Source organism: Meles meles, chromosome 12 (assembly GCF_922984935.1).
Source record: "Meles meles chromosome 12, mMelMel3.1 paternal haplotype, whole genome shotgun sequence".
Lineage (NCBI taxonomy): Eukaryota > Metazoa > Chordata > Mammalia > Carnivora > Mustelidae > Meles > Meles meles.
The window spans coordinates 29,771,506-29,793,465 of NC_060077.1; the positions used below are offsets into that span (position 1 = coordinate 29,771,506).

At 40.2% G+C, this 21,960-nt stretch overlaps 1 protein-coding gene and 1 pseudogene across 2 annotated transcripts in view; one reads left to right on the forward strand and one right to left on the reverse strand.

Moving 5' to 3' along the window:
* The window catches only part of SPECC1L (sperm antigen with calponin homology and coiled-coil domains 1 like), a 136,358-nt gene that overhangs the window by 31,153 nt on the left and 83,245 nt on the right, over positions 1–21,960 (forward strand). For both annotated transcript variants that reach the window (XM_046025368.1, XM_046025369.1), the window contains 3 exons: positions 322–511; positions 14,945–15,098; positions 19,170–20,803. In XM_046025368.1, the coding sequence (XP_045881324.1) occupies positions 359–511; positions 14,945–15,098; positions 19,170–20,803 (1,941 nt within the window). In that variant the 5' untranslated portion in view covers positions 322–358. The remainder of the gene's footprint in view (positions 1–321; positions 512–14,944; positions 15,099–19,169; positions 20,804–21,960) is intronic.
* On the reverse strand, positions 5,638–6,544 carry LOC123954300 (annotated as a pseudogene).

Sequence of the window (21,960 nt, forward strand, 5' to 3'; positions counted from 1 at the left end):
TCAGGACCCTGAGTTCAGGACCTGAGTCAAAATCAGCAGTCAGGCCCTCAACCAACTAAGCCATGCAGGTGCCCCAGGTTATTCCTTTTAATGACCAAGCTAGAATGCACAAAGTTTCACTTTAGTAATATTCAAGGAGGAAACCTTAAACGTGGGGTACATTCTGATTAATAAGTCTAAGCTTTTCAACTTTTTATTTTCTGTATCAATATATAGCTTTCAAACGTTTTTATTTATTGCATGGCAGAATTTTTCAGAAACAAATTTCTAAAGAGCTTCCTTCCAATTGTGTTCTGAGTATAATGTCATTTCTTTCCACAGATTTGTTTGTAAATGCATCACGAAGAGGCAACCCAGAATGAAGAAAGCAAGCAGGAGTGTTGGCTCAGTGCCTAAAGTGTCTGGGATAAGCAAAACGCAAACAGTAGAAAAAACTAAACCTGAAAACAGTTCTTCAGCATCTACAGGAGGCAAACTCGTAAAACCTGGAACAACAGCATCATTGTCAAAGGTATTAACGTGGCAATGTTTGAATATGTGAACGATTTTAGGAGGAGTGAATCTTAATAGGATGTTTGATTTATTAACTAAACATCGTTTAGGGTTCGCCCTCTGCTGGTGCTGGGAACACATAGACTTTTAAGAGTTCACAGTGTGGTAGACTTGGTGTGTTTGGTCTGGCTTTACAAATGAAACCAAATAGTAGACTTGCTTATGAAACATATCATTGAGCACTTGCCTGGTGCAAGGTTCTTGTGTCAGTGTGAGCTGGAGTGAGCGTCTTTCTTCAAGGAGCTTGTGGGGTAATGGGTGGAGGTTGTCACCTACATGTGTAAATGAAATACATGCAAAAAAGTCAGATTCCTTGGGGGAACAGGAAGATAGTGTAAGGATTTCAGGAAGACATTGTTTCTAGCCTAGGAAGGTTTTACAAAAAGAATATATGTGGTAGGTCTTAAAGGATGACCAGCAATACCATTCCTGAAATCCCTAGGTAGGGTATTTTTATTCCCACTCCACTGCCTTACACACCATAACTGATATTCTTTTCCTGACAACTGATCCCGTATTAATCCCATTAAAATTGGGCGATATTAATTTAGTTAGAGCATAACTAGTTTTTGTTGTTTTTTTTTTAAACACTCTTTCCGAGGCTGGTTTAGTTCTTGTTAGTACAGAATGGTGACTGTGGGCTTCAGAAGCAGACAGACCCAGACTTTGTATGCATTTGCTTCATAGCACCATGATTAGGATGAAATGAGGAATGTGTGGAAGTGAATTAGCTCAGAGTCGGGCACATGGCAAGGGCTTCATAAATAACAGGTAGTAGCTTTTTTTTTTTTTTTTTTTAAGATTTTATTTGTTAGAGAGAGAGCACATGAGCAGTAGTAGGGGCAGAGGGAGAGGGAGAAGCAGGCTGCCCGTGGAGTAGGAAGCTCAACTCGGGATTCAATCCCAGGACCATCAGGACCTGTGCTGAAGGCAGATGCTTAACCCAGGCACCCCAGATAGTAACATTTTTATTGATTATCTCTAGAAACTTCTACTGGCTCGGGACTGATTTCTGAAAAGAATAGTCTTTTTCTGTGGGTGCTCTCAGTGTCTGTGTTGGTTTTGATCACCCAAGGGACAAGATGTCTCCAGGCCGTTTTTCTACTGGTCATGTCTTAGATATATTGCACAGAGGTTCACACAGTCTTCTAGTCTTTCTCAGTGCAGAATCCACTTATTTGTTCTTTGCTTGTTTGTCCTGGGAATTTTGTGTTTTGCTACTTTGACTCTGGAGAAAACCTGGAGAGGGTTAGTCTCGTAGGGAGAAACTAAACACTGTTTCAGACGTGATCCATTCAAAAGCCTTTTGTCTACGCAGGGCTTTGATAGATTGTGGCTTAATTATTTTAAGAAGCACCTCATAGAACAGCTAATGAGGGACTTCCTTATATATGTTGAAAGAGCTGGAAATGCTGGTTTTTCTATTTTGGGGTTGTCAAAACTAAGCCCAGACTTACTCCACAGGCTTGGAGGTACCCCCAGATTTTCTCCTTGCTACAGTTTTGATGAGCTACTGGGTGTCATCCTATAGCCCAGAGGATGGTACCAGGAATAGACCTTTGCCCTACTTCTAGAATCAACACCTTGAATTACTTCCTTGATGGCAGTGCTGCCACTCTTTTGTGTAAGATAGCTGGCATTTTCTGACCTAACTGGTTACTCACTTGCTGGGGGTGTCTTTGGAGCAGAGTACCTGTGTGACTGGGTGACCTGTTATTTACGTGACTGGAAGAACAGGTTGAAACGCTGGCATTGGATGTGTTCTACTGTTTTTCTTCTGTTGCCTCCTCATCAGTGGCAGGCAGGGTCTTTGAAGGTTTACTATGAAGTAGGTTTACTATGAAGTATGCCCTGAACAGGCATGTCAGATTTTCTGAGGCTTGTATCTGGAGTTGATGGTAGTTTGGTTTTGAACAGTGAGTATTTTTTCATTGTAAAGCAAAACATCTATATCTCTGCTGTGTGCCAGCACATGCCAGCTGTCCATAGCTCTGGCCATCCTTGTTGGTGCATTTAAGTAGGGGTGTGTATGTATGTGCATAGTGAGGAAGGTCTTAGAAGAGGCAAAACGATTTGGGAATACTTTATCTAGACTGAAGCAATTGCTTTTTCTTAAGACAGCAGAAGAAAAAAGTCACTGAATAGAAATTGAAGTGAGAAGTCAAAGAAGGAAAAAGGAAAATAGTGAAAATGAACAGAAGAATTGAAAAGATCAAAAGGGCTTGGAAACCCCACAAATTTAAGTGTTATTTTCTTTTCCTTTTTAAAAAAATAATAATAAACATGTAGTCTTCCCTTTTTTTAAAGATTTTATGTATTTATTAGAGAGAGAGAGAGAGTGCACATGTAGACAGAGTGGCAGGCAGAGGGAGAGGGAGAAGCAGGCTCTCTGCTGACCAGGGAGATGGATGCAGGGCTTGATCCCAGGACGCTGGGATCATGACCTGAGCTGAAGACAGTGGCTTAATGGCTGAGCCACCCAGGTGCCCCATTATTTTATTTTCCTAAGTTTTCACATTTCACTGTGCTTTCTCTAGCATTTGGACACTTGCCATAGCTTGAATTCCTGTAACTGATGGACCGTTGGTGACTAACCAGATGAATGTAGCCTTTGGCTTTTGGTCATACAGACACCATGTACACATACTCACCCATTCATGTGGACACCCACGTGTGTGTCTGTTATTGCACAGTATTCAACACTTTTCTTATAGTGGCCAGCATGGGGATATACATTTCTTTACCTCTTTCATTTCAAATATTGTTTGAGGCTAGATCTAGCTGAGGTATAAGAGAAAGGACCTTTTTTTTTTTTTAAAAACTTTTTATTTATTTTTTATTTTTTTATAAACATATAATGTATTTTTATCCCCAGGGGTACAGGTCTGTGAATTGCCAGGTTTACACACTTCACAGCACTCACCATAGCACATACCCTCCCCAATGTCCATAACCCCACCCCCCTCTCCCAACCGCCCTCCCCCCAGCAACCCTCAGTTTGTTTTGTGAGATTAAGAGTCACTTATGGTTTGTCTCTCTCCCAATCCCATCTTGTTTCATTTATTCTTCTCCTAGCCCCCTAACCCCCCATGTTGCATCTCCACGTCCTCATATCAGGGAGATCATATGATAGTTGTCTTTCTCCTATTGACTTATTTCACTAAGCATGATACCCTCTAGTTCCATCCACGTCATCGCAAATGACAAGATTTGATTTCTTTCGATGGCTGCATAGTATTCCATTGTGTATATATACCACATCTTCTTTATCCATTCATCTGTTGATGGACATCTAGGTTCTTTCCATAGTTTGGCTATTGTAGACATTGCTCCTATAAACATTTGGGTGCATGTGCCCTTTCAGATCACTACTTTTGTATCTTTAGGGTAAATACCCAGTAGTGCAGTTGCTGGGTCATAGGGTAGCTCTATTTTCAACATTTTGAGGAACCTCTATGCTGTTTTCCAGAGTAGTTGCACCAGCTTGCATTCCCACCAACACTGTAGGAGGGTTCCCGAGAAAGGACCTTTTTGACGAGAGCATCTCACTGCTGATTGGAGTTTTTGTAAATAAAAAATACAGGATGACTGCTGTTCAGTGAGTTTTGAGGAAATTGTTCCCTTTTTTTTTTTTTTAAAGATTTTATTCATTTATTTGACAGACAAAGATCACAGGTAGGCAGAGAGACAGGCAGAGAGAGAGGAGGAGGAAGCAGGCTCCCTGACAAGCAGAGAGCCCGACGCGGGGCTCGATCCCAGGACCCTGAGATCTTGACCTGAGCCGAAGGCAGAGGCTTTAACCCACTGAGCCACCCAGGTGCCCCGGAAATTGTTCCCATTCTTATGAGTAGCTTTGACATCTGGTTTGGGGCATTTGTATGGTTAATTCTTTGTCACAATTAGTGGAGAGGATTATTTGCCACATAGGGGTGGCCTCCTATATGCCTGCACTTTGCAGGTTTCACACACTGCTTGGGTGTTCCTGGTTAATTCTTGTGGAAGTAATACACTCTTTCATTGTCCCAAGAGTACTTTTTCCTAAAAGTTAATAGACAAGAATTAGTAAGTAGCAGTGACTTCAGTTAGAATCTGTCTAAATAATTGATGATTCTCAATGATTATTCATCATCATACCTTTTCAGTGTGAAAATTAGTTAATATTGAATAATAGTTAATATGTTAATAATAGGATAATAATATATGTGATTATATATGATATATATATATAATATGATAATAATATGATTGAATAATCCATCTCTGAAACTTGAAAGGCAAAATTTAAAAGCTAACCTTAAATTTTGAGTTGATGCAGACCATGAAACTTGGACTTTACCTTGAGAAGCATGGATATGTTGGTTGTATTATTTCATCATTTGTATCTAGGTTTTTTATTAACAAATTTAACAAATTTTAAAATTTTAATATTTTTGTTCTTACATTCTTTTATATATATGCAAATATGTCTTATGTACAGTAATTGGTTCTATCAAATAATCATACCATGGCCTTCTACTGATAATCTTTCCCAAGATAGATTTGGGTGAAATTGGATATTTGCACACTCCCGTGGACTACCACACTTGAGACTTTATGACTGATTTCAGTGTGAGGCCATGCACACAATTCAAAATATACGCAGATTGGGGTTTTTTTTTTTTAATTTTTTTTTTTTTAAGCATTTTACCTATTTATTTGACAGAGGGAGAAAGATCACAAGTAGGCAGAGAGGCAGACAGAGAGAGAGGGGGAAGCAGGCTCCCTGCCGAGCAGAGAGCCCGATGCGGGGCTCGATCCCAGAACTCTGGGACCATGACCTGAGCCAAAGACAGAGGCTTAACCCACTGAGCCACCCAGGCGCCCCCGCAGATTGGGTTAAGGCAGTTTAAGAGTGGCCTGAAAGAAAGCACAAGACGTGGAATGAGTAAACTGTGTATTTTGCTTGCATGGGAGCCACCACATGACCAGCAAGTGCTGGGCCTGTCCCAGAGCTCTTTGTAGTGTGGGGGCTTCTGAACATGTATAGTGATTGCCTGACAGGTGGACAGACAGCAGGTATGACCTGCTGGAAGCTTCAGAGAGGGCTCATTTCTTCACTGCCTCTCCTTTCTTGGATTCTTTTTTAAGTTTGTAATCCGAGGGGTGCCTGGGTGGCTCAGTGGGTTAAAGCCTCTGCCTTCGGCTCAGGTCATGATCCCAAGGTCCTGGGATCCAGCCCCACATTGGGCTCTCTGCTCAGCGGGGAGCCTGCTTCCTCCTCTCTCTCTGCCTGCCTCTGCCTACTTGTGATCTCTCTGTTAAATAAATAAATAAATTAAATCTTTAAGTTTGTAATCCGCTAGGGCAGCCTTGATTGCATCTTTGGCCAGCATGGAGCAGTGCAGTTTCACAGGGGGAAGGCAGAGGTCTTTGGTGATGTCCATGTTTTTCTTTTTTTTTTTTTAATAGATTTTTATTTATTTGATAGAGATCACAAGTAGGCAGAGAGGCAGGCAGAGAGAGAGGAGGAAGCAGGCTTCCTGCTGAGCAGAGAGCTTGATGTGGGGCTCGATCCCAGGACCCTGAGATCATGACCTGAGCCGAAGGCAGAGGCTTTAACCCACTGAGCCACCCAGGCGCCCCTGATGTCCATGTTCTTGATGGTCTAGGCTTCCTCTGCCATCTTCCCTTTTAATCATTCTGTGGCTAACGAGCTAGAAGCAATAGCAGACCATAGCCAAATGTTTTAAACCTGGAGTCCACAATCTTTACCTTTTCATCCACTTGCATCTGCAGTTTTCATTACATCACCACCACATGCTGGAGACCCCACCAATCCAGTTCCAACATTTTTTGATGTCAAGGGACCCCACATTTCTAGGATTTTCATAATGATCAACAACCTTATATAGATCCTGGCTGGAGCTGACAGTTCCCCAGCAGGTGGACTTGGGCTCTGCAGCAGTAGGGTTGACACTACCTGCCTCATACGGCCAGCTCCAGCCACCGCCATCTTTCACGCTTGCACCTGTGCAGCAATTTTATTATTTTTATTAAGTAATCCCTACACCCAATGTGGGTCTTGAATTCACAACCTTGAGGTCATGAGTTGGATGCTCTACCGACTGAACCAGCCAGGTGTTCCTGTATCTAGAAGGTTTTTACCAAAGGCTTTGCATTTTGCATGTTATTAATAAGTAAGTTAAAAAATCTCTTCCCTTCATCAATTTCAGAATTTTTTTGAACTGTTTATTTTTTGAACTGTTGTTTATGTGTGGAAGTGCACATGTATTTGCAGAACTGTGTAACAAAAATTGAAATATGGAATGGTATCAGCCTGCAAGTAGCTTTGTGTAAAAGAAGCAGAGTTATTTTTTTGTTTTGTCTTAAACTTTTTCAAGTTTATTTATTTATTTTTAGTAATCTCTACACCCATCATGGGGCTGAAACACATGACACCGACTGAGATCAAGAGTTGTGTGCTCTTCTGACTGAGCCAGCCAGGCGCCCCTGTTTTTAACTTTCTTTCTTTTTTTTTTTTTTTAAATTTTATTTATTTATTTGACAGACAGAGTTCACAAGCAGGCAGAGAAGCAGGCAGAGAGAGAGGAGGAAGCAGGCTCCCTGCTAAGCAGACAGCCTGATGTGGGGCTTGATCCCAGGACCCTGGGATCATGACCTGAGCCGAAGGCAGAGGCTTAACCCACTGAGCCACCCAGGCACCCCTGTTTTTAACTTTCTTTTTTTTTTTTTTTTTTTTTAAAGATTTTTAATTTATTTATTTGACAGACAGAGATCACAGGTAGGCAGAGAGGCAGGCAGAGAGAGAGGAGGAAGCAGGCTCCCCGCTGAGCGGAGAGCCCGATGCGGGGCTCGATCCCAGGACCCTGAGATCATGACCTGAGCCGAAGGCAGCGGGTTAATCCACTGAGCCACCCAGGCGCCCCTGTTTTTAACTTTCTTGATGAGGTACACATCCAGAACAATTCACACAGCATCTGTGTTCAGCTTAGTGAATCACCACAAAGTGAACATGCTCTGCAGCCACCACCCAGATCAAGGAGGGGCTGAAGTGGTCAAGGAGTGGTCTGAAGTGGCTTTAATTTGCATTTGCATTATCAGTGGAATTAAGCACCTTTTCATATCTTATTTTATATGTTTAGTGGATAGTTAGAGATCTTCTTTGTGAAGTTCCTGTTCACATCAGTTGCCTATTTTGTTACTGTGTTAACTTTCTTTTTCAGCTTTGTGTGTGTGTGTGTGTGTGTGTGTATGGTAAAATACACATAACATGTATCATCTTGACCATTTTTAAGTGTACAGTTCAGTAGCAGTAAGTACATTCACATCAAGCACCAGTAGCACCATTCAGCTCCAAAAACTTCTGTCTTGCAAAACTGAAATTCCATCCCCATTAAACCACAATTCAACATTCCCCCTCCCAAGCCCCTGGCAACTACTGTTGTCTGTCTCTGTGAATCTGACTACTTAAATACTTCATGAGTGGAATCACATGGTATTTGTCTTTTTGCCATTGGCTTATTTCACTTAGCATAATGTTCCTATTGTTCATCTACACTGTAGCATGGGTCAGAATTGCCTTTTTTTTTTTTAAGAGATTTTTTTTTTTAAAAGATTTTATTTATTTATTTGGCAGACAGATCACAAGCAGGCAGAGAGACAGGCAGAGAAAGAGAGGGGGGAAGCAGGCTCCCTGCTGAGCAGGGAGCCCTATGCAGGGGCCCATCCCAGGACACTGGGATCATGACCTGAGCCGAAGGCAGAGGCTTTAACCCACTGAGCCACTCAGGTACCCCTGCCTTTTTTTTTTTTTTTTAAAGATTTTATTTTTTTCAAGTAATCTGGACACCCAGTGTAGGGCTCGAACTCACAACTCTGAGATCAAGAGTTTCATGTTCCACCAACCGAGCCAGCCAGGCACCCCAGAATTTCCTTATTAAATGCTGAATAATATTCTACTGTATGTAAATACCACATTTTGCTTATCCGTTCTTCCATCAGTGGACACGGGTTGTTTCCACAACTCTTGGTTGTTGTAAATAATAGCTGTGAACATGTATGTATAAATCTCTCTTAGAAGCCCTGCATTCAGTTTTTTGGGTATTTACTCAGAAATGGAATTTCTGGGTCATATGGTAATTTTACTTTTAATTTTTTGAGGAGCCTCCATAGCTAATTTCCACAGCAGCTTTACCATTTTCATTCCCACCAAGAAGTTCTCTTCCCAACAGGTGTTTTAATTTTTCCACAATCTCACCAGCACTTTTTTTTATAGTAGCCATCAAAATGGGTATGAGGTGGTATAGTGTGGTTTTTTTGTACTGAGTTATAGTTCTTTGCCTATTCTAGATGTGAGCCCTTTGTCATTTATATGTGTTGCACATATGTTCTCCCACTCTGTGCCTTCTCTTTCTCCTTTAATGGTATCTTTTGATGAATGGATGTTCTTAATTTTAATGTAGTCCAGTTTGTTAATCTTTTGTTTATGGTTAGGGCGGTGTGTGCGTGTGTGCGTGTGTGTGTGTCTGTGTGTGTGTGTGTTTATAAAATCTTTCCCAATCCCAAGGTCAAGAAGACAGTTTCCTATACTTTTTTCGAGAGTGATAGTTTACATTTTATATTTAGGTCCTCAATCTATCTAGAATTTTTTTTTTTAAAGATTTTTACTTTTGTAGTTGAGAGAGTAAGAGGGAGAGCAACAGAGTACACATAAGTAGTGGGAGAAGCAGACCCTGAGATCATGGTCTGAGTGGAAGGCAGATGCTTAACTGACTGAGCCACTGAGGCACCCCTGTTCTCTTTTATAACCATAGTACAATTACCAAATCTGGAGGTGAAGATTGATAAAATGCTAGTTCTCATCTCTAGACTTTAATTAAATTTCACCAGCGTTGCTAATGTCCATTTTAGCAAAAAAAAGAACAACATGTTTTTTCTGGTCCAGCTTTCTATCCAGAGTAATGAATTAATTTTGTTGTCATGCTCTTCTTCTTAAATTTGGGATAGTTCCTCAGTCTTTGTCTTTGTGACCTTGACATTACTAAAGAATGTAGGCCAGTTTATTTGGTAGACTGTCCTCCAGATGTAGGTTTCTCATTGTTCCCTTGTGATTAGGTTGGGGGTTACGGGTTTTTGGCAGAAGTCCCACAGAAGCCACATGTCCTTGGTGCAGCATTTTCAGAAGCACATGTTGTCAATCTGTTCCATTCCTGGTGATATTAACTTAATTTGTTTAAGGTGGTGTCTGGTTTTTCCACTACTAGGTTACCATGTTTCCTTTTGTAATTCATAAGTGTCTTGTCAAAAATACTTTGAGACTTTGTAAATATTCTCTTTGGCATCAGACTTGCACACCCTAATTTTAGCAATTCCTGATGGTTCTTTCCAGAATCAGATATTAGTATGATTTTTTTTTAATTTTAAAGATTTTTATTTACTTATTTATTTACTTGACAGCGAGAGAGAGAGGGATCACAAGTAGGCAGAGTGGCAGGTAGACGGGGTGGGGGTGGGGGAAGCAGGCTCCCCACTGAGTAGAGAGCCCAATGTGGGGCTTGATCCCAGGACCCTGAGGTAGTGACCTGAGCCAAAGGCAGAGGCTTAACCCACTGTGTTATTTATTTGAAATGCGGTTGTGTCCATTTGTTCCTATTGTGTTCCATTTTATGTTTTCCCCTATCCTTGTTTAATTAATTAATTAACTGTGAGCATGTGAAACACTACCAAGGTTCCATGCCACATGTCAGAATTAGGAGAAGATGTGTTCAGAGAAGCGCCCCTCTCTTCCCCCATTCTTTCTTACTCTGTCCCTCACCATCCCTTGGAGGCAAACAGTCTAGCTGGGTTTTTGTTTTTCTCCTTGCAGTGTTTCTTTTTGCACAGTGTTTCTTTTTGCACAGCATGTATATTTGTGTTATTTTCCATTTGTTAAACAGAAGTTGCCATAATTAGATCTGTTTCTGCACTTCGCTTTTTTTTTTTTTCCCACTTAATGTATTCTAGAAATCTCTTTATACCAATTTATAGTAGTCTTCCTCATTCTGGGTTTTTTTTGTTTGTTTTTGTTTTTAGATTTTATTTATTAGAGAGAGAGCACAAGCAGATGGAGCAGCAGACAGAGGGAAAGGGAGAAGCAGGCTTCCCACTGAGAGGGGAGCCCTGTGCAGATAACAAGCCACCAGGCACCCTTCTCATTCTGTTTAATGTGTCTTTGTGTGGATGTACTGTAGTTTTATTGAGCTACTGTCCTGTGTATAGATATTCAAGGTGTTTCCAATATTTTGCAGTTAAAGACAATGCTGCAGGGGTGCCTGGGTGGCTCAATGATTAAGTGTCTGCCTTTGGCTCAGGTCATGATGCCAGGATCCTGGGATCAAGCCCTTAGTTGGGCTCCCTGCTCAGCAGGGAGTCTGCTTCTCCCTCTCCTCTACCCCTCCCCCTGCTTGTGCGCTCGCTCGCTCTCGCGCTCTCTCTCTCGCTCGCTCTCGCTCTCAATAAATAAATAAAATCCTTAAAAAGTCAGTGCTTGCTGGGGGGAGGTGGGGTTGGGAGAGGGGGAGGGGGTTATGGATATTGGGGAGGGTATGTGCTATGGAGAGTGCTGTGAAGTGTGTAAACCTGGCGATTCACAGACCTGTACCCCTGGGGGTAAAAATACATTATATGTTTATAAAAAAAATAAAAAATAAATAAAAAATTAAAAAAAAAGTTAAACACACACACACACACACAAAGTCAGTGCTGCAATGTCCACAATTGCCAAACTATGGAAAGAGCCTAGATGTCCATCAACAGATGAATGGATAAAGAAGATGTGATTCTCACACACACACACACACAAACTTATACACACACACACACACAATGTACTACTACTCAGCCATCAAAAAATGAAATCTTGCCATTTGTAAGGACATGGATGGAACTAGAGGGTATTATGCTAAGCAAAATAAGTCAATCAGAGAAAGACAATTACCATATAATCTCACTGATATGAGGAATTTGAGAAACAAGACAGGGGATCATAGGGGAAGGGAGGGAAAAATGAAACAAGATAAAACCAGAGAGGGAGACAAACCATAAGAGACTCTTTTTTTTTTTTTTTTTTAAGATTTTATTTATTTATTTGATAGAGAGAGATCACAAGTAGATAGAGAGGCAGGCAGAGAGAGAGAGAGAGAGAGAGAGAGGGAAGCAGGCTCCCTGCCGAGCAGAGAGCCCGATGTGGGACTCGATCCCAGGACCCTGAGATCATGACCTGAGCCGAAGGCAGCGGCTTAACCCACTGAGCCACCCAGGCGCCCCACCATAAGAGACTCTTAATCTTAAGAAACAGACTGAGGGTTGCTGGAGTGGAGAGGAGTGGGAGGGATGGGGTGGCTGGGGGCTGGACATTGGGGAGGGTATGTGCTATGGTGAGTGCTGTGAACTGTGTAAGACTGATGATTCACAGATCTGTACCCCTGAAACAATACATTATATGTTAATAAAAAGTCAATGCATTGAGTAACCTTAAGCGTATGTATTTTTGTATTATTAGAGGTATGTCTTCAGGTGAAATTCCTAGAGGTGGATTGCTGGGTACAAAGTAAATGCATATGTAGTTCTGTTAGACATTGCTGGATACCCTTCATAAGGCCACATCCAGCTGTGTTCTCACCAGCAACTTACAAGAGCACCTGTTGTCCCTCATCCTTCACAAAGGAATGTGTCATAACTTTTCATTTTTGCCAGTCTGATAGGTGAGATGTGGTATCTCAGTGTTTAATTTGCATTTCTCCTCTTCTGAGTTAGATTGGTTATACTTTTTGTATTGTATATGGATTGATTGTAGATGATTGTTCATTTTGCTCACTTTTCTATGTGTCTCTTACCCATTGATTTCTAAGAGTATTTTGTGTATTATGGATATTGGCCCTTTATTTGTGAAATATTGGAAATATACTCTCCCAGTTTCTCATTTTTGTATTATGCACAGGATTTTAAAAATTTTTTAAGATTTTAATTTTTTAAATTTATTTTTTATTATTTTTTTAAGATTTTTCATTTACTTAATTGACACAGAGAGAGAGAGATCACAAGTAGGCAGAGAGGCAGGCAGAGAGAGAGGGAGAAGCAGGCTCCCCGCTGAGCAGAGAGCCCGATGGGGGCCTCTATCCCAGGACCCTGGGATCATGACCTGAGCCGAAGGCAGAGGCTTTAACCCACTGAGCCACCCAGGTGCCCCAAGATTTTAATTTTTATGTAGTCAAATTTATCAGTTCTTTATTTCATCATTCAGGATTTTGAATTATATTTGGAAAGCATTGAATTTATTTTTGATATTGTATGAAATAGGGCTCATTCATTTTTTTCTTTTGTGAATATGCAGTTGACCTAGTATCATTTATCGAAAAACCCATGTTCTTCTGTAATGCTTCTTTGGTCATAAGTCAGGTGTCTATATATGCAGTTTCTTTTTGGATTCTTTTCTATTCTACTGTTTATTCATGTGCCAGTACGCTACTATTATTTAACTTGTAGAGGAAGAAAAATTAACTCAAAGATAATTCTAACTTATATTAATGGACTCTAAAAGGTTATTTGAAAATATAAGGTTATGTTGAGTTTATATACTGATTAATTGATGAGGGACAAATTGACAGGAGGGAAGTAGAACTTGATTTATAAATTTTTTGCATCATACTTGATGACTAATTTCATAAACAGGAACTAGCCTTAAAGAATATGAACAATCCTTAGTGATTAATACAGTATCCTCCTTCCTCATTATATGACTAGATTTTTCATAATGCGACAATCCCAAATTACCAAAGCTGAATTAGTTTAATTCATTTAAAACATTTATCTTTTTCTACCTCTAGTAAGACAGATTGACCTAGCTAATTGTATTGTATTATAACTTTTATATCTGAATGCTGAGAACAGAATCTACTCTACTGACATTTAGAACAGGAAAAGACTTCAGAGATTAGTAAATTATGAAGCATTTTAATCTGTAGAGATGAGTTTATTATGATTGTGTAGGAATTTATTATGGTTGTGTGGCTCCAAGTAGACAAGAGTAGTAAATTAGTTGGCTAACTTATGCTTTCACCTTAATGGGACAAACTTTTTGGATCTTTTTTATTTAAAAAGTAGTTTTTCTTGGGGTGCCTGGGTGGCTTACTTGGTTGAGCATCCAACTCTTGGTTTCTGCTCAGGTCTTAATGTCAAGGTGGTAGTATCTCAGTGTGGAGTCAGCTTGAGATTCTCTCTCTCTCCCCCTCTACAGGCCCTTGCATTTGTGCTCTCTCTCTCTCTCAAATGAATTAATTAAAAAAAAAGTAGTTTTTCTTTTTTTCACAGATTTTTAAGTTCTCTGTGTTCTATTCCTAGAAGTAAAAACAGGTTTCTTCACTATTTTTTCTTTAATAATTTTATACCTGATCTTATCCAGAGTGCTTGTTTCCTTTTTTTTAATTGGAATATAGTTGTCTCTTGTTTTCTTTTTTTTTTTTTTTAAGATTTTATTTATTTATTTGACAGAAAGAGATCACAAGTAGGAAGAGAGAGAGAGAGAAGCAGGCTCCCTGCTGAGCAGAGAGCCCGATGCAGGACTCAATCCCAGGACCCTGAGATCATGAGCCGAAGGCAGAGGCTCAACCCACTGAGCCACCCAGGCGCCCCTCTTGTTTTCTTTTTAAAAAGCTTGTTGTTTTTTTTTTCTTTTTAGTCTTTGTAAAATATAAATAAGCATTACAAAGGGTCTTTCTCAAGTAGTTTGATCATTTAGGCTGACTACTCCTCACTCTAGCCTTAAACTGTCTAGATTTTATATATTGCCTAAGCTTTAAGAAAAATCAATTTTGGCTTAAATTAGACTACTGAAAAATTAGGTCAGGTAAGAAAAATAAATTTCAAAATAATGGTTCCGTCACTGATTTACTTTAAAGTAATAAAGATCATTTCTGACTCTTAGTGGTATTTCCCTCTAGAAATTGCAGGCTGTCATTTTCTGTTGAATTATAGACCTTTCCTCTGAGCCCATGTGATAGCGTTCAGATGATCCCTGTTTATAAGTCACGTCCTAGAAAGAGTAACAGAGGATGTCTTCACTTTCCTGTCGTTCACTGACTCTGGCATGTGTGGGCATATAGTAGACTTCCATAAAGTCTTTGATTACATATGTGATTTTCATATTTTAAAAAGAAGCGTGTGATTGTTTATAAACCAGTAAAGAGGTTCTCTTTCTGTAGCACAATATTAAGTACTATTTGGTAATGGTCAGAAAATCTTTGTGGAGCTCTTGATCTTGAATTCAGTGTAAAAGCCAAGAGCTTTGTGTAGTCTCAAAATACTCTTTACTCTTGTTTCATCTAATCAGTTTGCTTTTATTTTCTATTTCTTCTAGACCAAGAGCAGTGATGACCTCTTAGCTGGAATGGCTGGAGGGGTGACTGTGACTAATGGTGTTAAAGGAAAGAAAAGCACCTGCCCTTCCACAGCGTCTTCAGCATCAGCCCCTGCCATGACTACCGTGGAGAACAAATCCAAGATTAGCACAGGTATGGGTGGCATTCAGAGTAAGAGTTAAATTGCTTTTTTGTTTGAATAGCAGAGTGCAGTAGTATTTAAGGTGTTCCATTAATTACAGAAAATGTTAGACATGTACAAAGTATTTGTATTTCAACCCCATGTACTCATCACCCTTGTCAATCGAAGGCCAGTCTTAATTCCTTCACATCCATCTTCCCTCCTCATTTTGAAGCAAATTTTAAGTGTCCTGTAATTTCATCCACAAACATGTAATTATCTTTGAAAGATAAGGATTCCCCTAAATATGTAATCACAATACTATTATTAGTCCTTAAAATAATAATAATTTCTCAAATCATAAATATAAAGAAAAACTTATTCAAATTTCCAACTTTTTCATAAATATTGCATATGTGTATTTACTGTCTCTGCGTCAGGATTCACTTAAGGTCTGTGTGTAATAATTGTTACCCTTTCCTAAATCTATTTTTTTCTTATAATTTAATTTTTATAGAAATATAGGTTGTTTGAACTATATTTTTCCGTGATCTGGATTTTAATGTCACATCTCCTTGATGTCTTTGACCATGTTCCTTTGTTCATTTACTGTTAATGTTGTTGGATCTAGAGCCTTGATGGTTTAGATTCAGGTTCCTTTTTTTCCCCATAAGATGCCTTCATACACAGTAGTTGTCCTTCATCAGCAAACACTTCATTTCTGGTTGTTTGTCTTTCCAAGATGTTAGCAGCCTTTGACAATCAATGCCTGGATCCATTCATTCCTGTTCTACCATTCTTTCTTCATTCATTAGCAGCAATTTGGCTTTAGATTTGTTGGAGTTTATTAATTAACTCATCCCTTCCACTACATACAAGATCATGTGTATTCATTTTATTTTTTATTATTTATTTGTTTTTTTAAAATTTTTACTTTTAAGTAACCTATACTCCCAATGTGGGGCTCAAAGTCACATCCCTGACATCAAGAGTCGCATGCTTCCCTGACTGAGACACCTAGGTGCGCCAAGGTCATGTGTTTGTAATACAGCTGATGAAAGCATATTGGCAAAAATTATAGCAGACTTCTTTTATGATCATTATTTAGGCCATTAGCCCCTCGTGTATGTGTATTAGACTTTTTCCTAGCCCAGGTTTACCTACTGTCCTCTCTCCTACTTTGATCTTCTGTGGACTCATCCTTCTATCCCAAATCACACACCCACCCCCTGTTAGTTATAATAGGCATGTGGTATGATCATGAGGAAGGCACTGTTATACCAGGCACCATTCCATTTTATCCTTACTGTAGTCCTAGGAGGTAGAGGCTATTATTATCCTCATTTTAGAGATGTGAGAGCTATGCTTACAGCTTAAGTATCTTGCATAAGGCCTTGCGTTCATTCACTCAGAAAATATTTAGTGGGTACTGTACCACGTTGCTGCAAAGCTGGTGGTGGAGCAAGGACTGTGCATCTCAAGCTTGAAGTCATCACCACACTTAACACTGCAGCCTTTGTGGTAAGAAGGAAATTAGGTACTCCAATACCATCATATATATCTTCCTATTTCCAGCTTTTAGAATTTACTGGGAGAGATGCATTTGTACCGGTTCCCTACTGACCAGTGCCACCTGCCGTCACAGGCTAAATTCAGTTATCTTCTCCCTGGATCCATTGCCTCTACTGGAGGCAGCTTTGTACATCTGTATTAGTTTGTTAAGGCACCCATAACAAAATACACAGATGGGTGCCTTAAATAACAGACATGTAGTTTCCCACCAGAACTGGCTAGAAGTCTAAGATCAAGGTGGTGGCCAGTTTGATTTCTTCTGAGGTCTCTCTCCTTGACTTGTAGTTTGCTGCCTTCTCATTGTCTCCTAACATGGTCATTCTCTCTGTCTGTGTCCTGGTCTCCTCTTCTTATAGAGATACCAGTCAGATTGGATTAGGGCCCATTGTAACAAACCCCATGTTAATATAAGTACCTTTTTAAGTTAATTCTCTTTTTCCAATGGTCATGTTCTGAGGTCCTGGGGTTATGGCTTCAGTATATGAATTTGGAGGACACAATTCATCCTCTAACAACATCCTTAACTCTTCCGTTGACCTTCTCTACCTTTATTTACTTTTACCTTTTTTTTTTTTTTACTTTTTTTTTACTTCACTTTTACCTTATTTACTTTTACCTTTATTTACTCCCCATGACTTCCCAATACAGTTCACTTGTCTGTAACTCATTCTTCCATCTACTCACTGGGCACAATAATCCTAGAAGGGGAGCTTTTTTGGTCATGTCCTCTCTCTTTTCTTGTTCATTTACCTCTCCTTTCCTTTTGGAGCATTATTAATCCTTCCCGTCATTACTGGCTATTTTCTTTCTGTCTTTCAGGCATGCCCAGATCCTTTGCTTTCTAGGATGGGTTTTGGTTTGGGAAAGAAGAATGATTGGTACTGTTTACAGAAATGGGAAAGAGAATGAATACTTCTGGTTATACCACCCTTTTCCTTATTTGGCCTCCATTTGCAATTGTTTCCTCGTTATCTTGTTATTTCTACCCTGTAAATCTATTACAGAGGTAGCATCCCTTTTCTGATCTTGCAGAGATCCTGATCTCACTCCCCAAATGTAGGCCCTACTTTACTCTTACTGCTCTGCCTGCCCACCTTCCTCCTGGACTACTCTTCTTCCTCAGATGTTTCACTTAGCAGCCTCTGGATTCATTTTCATTAAAATGCTGTTCCCTATGAGTCTTCCCTGCTCCAGAACATTTATTGAACATTTACTCTGGGACTCACTAAATTTACCCTGGCGTTTAGAGCCCCATAAAAACTTCCTCTGCTGCTTCCATTAATTGTGTGAACTTATTTTCCTTGCTGTGCGTCCTGTTCACTTCTGCTTCGTCGCCCTGTCCTGTGGCCAGCCAGAATTCTCTCCCCTGCTCTATACCTGATCTCGGGCAGAATTAGTGTCTCTCTTCCTATACCACATCGCCCTTTCACTCCCCCTTACCTCTGCAGCCTATGCCTGCCACGTAAAAAACTAGCAGGTTCTTACAGAATACTTACTGATTAGGTCTAGATCTTATTTTTCAAGGTGAAAAGCAGCTTATTATTTCCCAAGTGTTTTTAGGTAAGCATATTCCAGTTCTTTCTGTATTAAATACATAGTCATGTCAGTTTTCACAGGTTTAGAATTTTAGCAGTCAGGTAGTAGTGATTCATGTAACATATTTGGTAATGTGCCATCATTAGTTAGCATTAGTATTAGTACATTATTGTTTTCTAACATTTAGGGAGGCAACATGACATACTTCTTAAGTTTCAGATTCTGGAACCACACTGTTTGCCTGCATTTGAATCTTGGCTTATCCACTTACTACATGTGGGGTGTCAGCAAATTATTTAGCATCTCTGTGTGTGAGTTTCTTCATAATAATGATAATGAGGCTTGCATAAGTTAATGTATGTGAAGTGTTCATCTGCATATGTGTAGAGTAAGTGCTAAGTACACATTAGCCTTATTATAATTAATGTTACTGGTATTATTTATGTGACATTCTATGATGTGAAAAACTTTTTTTGCACTTACTTTGATCATACTTTTTGTGTTTATCATAGGTAGCTTAGATTTTTGGTTTTTCTGGAAGCTGCTTTTCCCTTCTTGCTTGTCTGTTCTTTCTTTACCATCTGCTTCTGTAGTTAGTTTGCTACCTGACTGGTTAATCCTGGAGTTTGCATCATCTAGCTTACCCTAGACTATTATGCCCCTGGCCACTTCTCTAGCCATGGTTTAGGATTCAAGTTAATGTGTAGCTTTTTTTATGTAATAGATTTATTGAGATATAATTCACATTTTGTAAAATTCACCTTTTTAAAATATACAGTTCAGTGTATAGCTTCTTTTTCATTAATAATTAAAAGATGAATGATCTGGTTTTGAGGAAACAGAATTTTACAGTAACCAGAATCTAAAGGCAAGATGAACGTCAGTGAGAATCAATGTGTAGGTCTCTAGATTTCATCTGGTTAGACCTCGGGCATAACCTATGTGCCTTTTCTTGCTAATACTGCTGCATTCCATTCTTTGTTTTAAACATTTAGGCACAAGTTCTTCAACCAAGCGGAGCACTTCCATAGGTAATAAAGAATCTGTTTCTACTAGAGAAAGATTACGTGAGCGTACCCGACTAAACCAGAGCAAAAAACTACCTTCTGCTGGTCAGGGAGCTAATGATGTGGCATTGGCCAAGCGTTCCCGCAGTCGCACAGCTACGGAATGTGATGTTCGCATGAGCAAGTCTAAGTCGGACAACCAAATCAGTGACAAAGCTGCTTTGGAAGCCAAAGTGAAAGATCTTCTCACACTGGCAAAAACCAAAGATGTGGAAATCTTACATTTGAGAAATGAACTCCGAGACATGCGTGCTCAGCTGGGCATTAATGAGGATCATTCTGAGGGTGATGAAAAATCTGAGGAGAAGGAAGCCATCATTGCTCACCAGCCAACTGACGTGGAGTCTACTTTACTGCAGTTGCAGGAACAGAATACTGCCATCCGGGAAGAACTCAACCAGCTCAAAAACGAAAATAGAATGTTAAAGGACAGGTTGAATGCGTTGGGCTTTTCCCTAGAGCAGAGGTTAGACAATTCCGAAAAACTGTTTGGTTATCAGTCCCTGAGCCCAGAAATCACCCCTGGCAATCAGAGCGACGGAGGGGGGACCCTGACCTCTTCGGTGGAAGGCTCTGCCCCTGGCTCCGTGGAGGATCTCTTGAGCCAGGATGAAAACACTCTCATGGACCATCAGCACAGTAACTCTATGGACAACCTAGACAGCGAGTGCAGTGAGGTGTACCAGCCCCTCACGTCGAGCGATGATGCCCTGGATGCACCATCGTCTTCAGAGTCCGAAGGCCTTCCAAGCATAGAGCGCTCCCGGAAGGGGAGCAGTGGCAACGCAAGTGAAGTGTCCGTTGCGTGCTTGACAGAACGGATACATCAGATGGAAGAGAACCAACACAGCACGAGTGAGGAACTTCAGGCTACTCTGCAAGAGCTAGCTGATTTACAACAGATAACCCAGGAACTGAACAGTGAAAATGAAAGGCTGGGGGAAGAGAAGGTTATTCTCATGGAATCTTTATGTCAGCAGAGTGATAAGTTGGAACACTTTAGTCGACAGATTGAATATTTCCGCTCCCTTCTCGATGAGCATCACATTTCTTATGTCATAGACGAGGATGTGAAAAGTGGACGCTATATGGAATTGGAGCAACGTTATATGGATCTAGCAGAGAATGCCCGTTTTGAACGAGAGCAGCTTCTCGGTGTCCAGCAGCATTTAAGCAATACTTTGAAGATGGCAGAACAAGACAACAAGGAAGCTCAAGAAATGATAGGGGCGCTCAAGGAACGCAATCACCATATGGAGCGGATTATTGAGTCTGAGCAGAAGGGTAAAGCAGCGTTGGCAGCCACATTAGAGGAGTACAAAGCCACAGTGGCCAGTGATCAGATAGAGATGAACCGCCTGAAGGCTCAGCTGGAGAATGAAAAGCAGAAAGTGGCAGAGCTGTATTCCATCCATAACTCTGGAGACAAATCTGATATTCAGGATCTCCTGGAGAGTGTCAGGCTGGACAAAGAAAAAGCAGAGACTCTGGCTAGTAGCCTGCAGGAAGACCTAGCTCACACCCGAAATGATGCCAATCGATTGCAGGACACCATTGCAAAGGTACTGTTTAAGTGGACAAAATGTTCTGGAGCAGAATTATGCAGCTGCAGTACACACTCTGCTTACTGAAAAGCCAGTATCACTAGTGTGATGTGTCATTCACTTGTTCTAGGACTGATTTTGTTTTAAAGCTTGAGAATGTTTTCTTTATTGGGATACAGTCAAAAGTATTCTTAAAATAATGTCACTTTGACTCGCTTGCATTTTGTTGCTTTTTTCCTGCCTGTGAGAGGAGGGGACTAGAATGACAACAACAGAATTTGTCTCTAGTCTGGGTGTGCCCAGGGATCATATAGTGCAATTTTATCTCATCTCTACTGACATATTTTGGCGTAGGAGAGATGAGAGCCAGTACACCTCTTTGTGAGATCAGCAATATCTACCCCTTTTCCTGTGATTGTAGTTTTTCAAATAGAGTTCTCTTTTGAGTTAAAAAAAATATTTTTGGAGTATGGAGGCCCCCGTTCCTTGGAGGGCTAGGTCTTATTGCTGGCAAAGACCTTAGAGATCATGGGTCCAGCCCCCTTGTTTTACACCTACTACAATAATGAGGACACATGCAGAACTACTGCCTGGGGTTGCTGGCACTTCGGCCAAGGGTCTGTGCCCCATGTGATTGCTGATGCAGGATTTATTTGCATGAGTTGATCTAAATATTCTTACATTTTATTTCCTATTTTAATGCAGTGATTTTTAAACTAAGAAACATTAGTATACCTTTGGTCAAAAGTCAAACTATCTATCTATCTATTTATTTATTTATTTTTAAAGATTTTATTTATTTATTTGACAGAGAGAGATAACAAGTAGGCAGAGAGGCAGGCAGAGAGAGAGAGAGAGGGAAGCAGGCTCCCTGCTGAGCAGAGAGCCCAATGCGGGACTTAACCCCAGGACCCTGAGATTGTGACCTGAGCCAAAGGCAGAGGATTTAACTCACTGAGCCACCCAGGCACCCTAAAATTCAAATAATTTAGATCTTAATTTTTTTAGTGATGTATAGAGGTACAATTTAGGGAATGTATTATTTGTTGGAGCATATGTGTTGGAGGGCACATGGAGCTGATACTTTTGCAGTGACAATATTTGAGAATTTGTTTCCATTTTTATTTTGATAATGAAACTGTCACACATCAGACTTTTTAAAAAATTTAATTTTA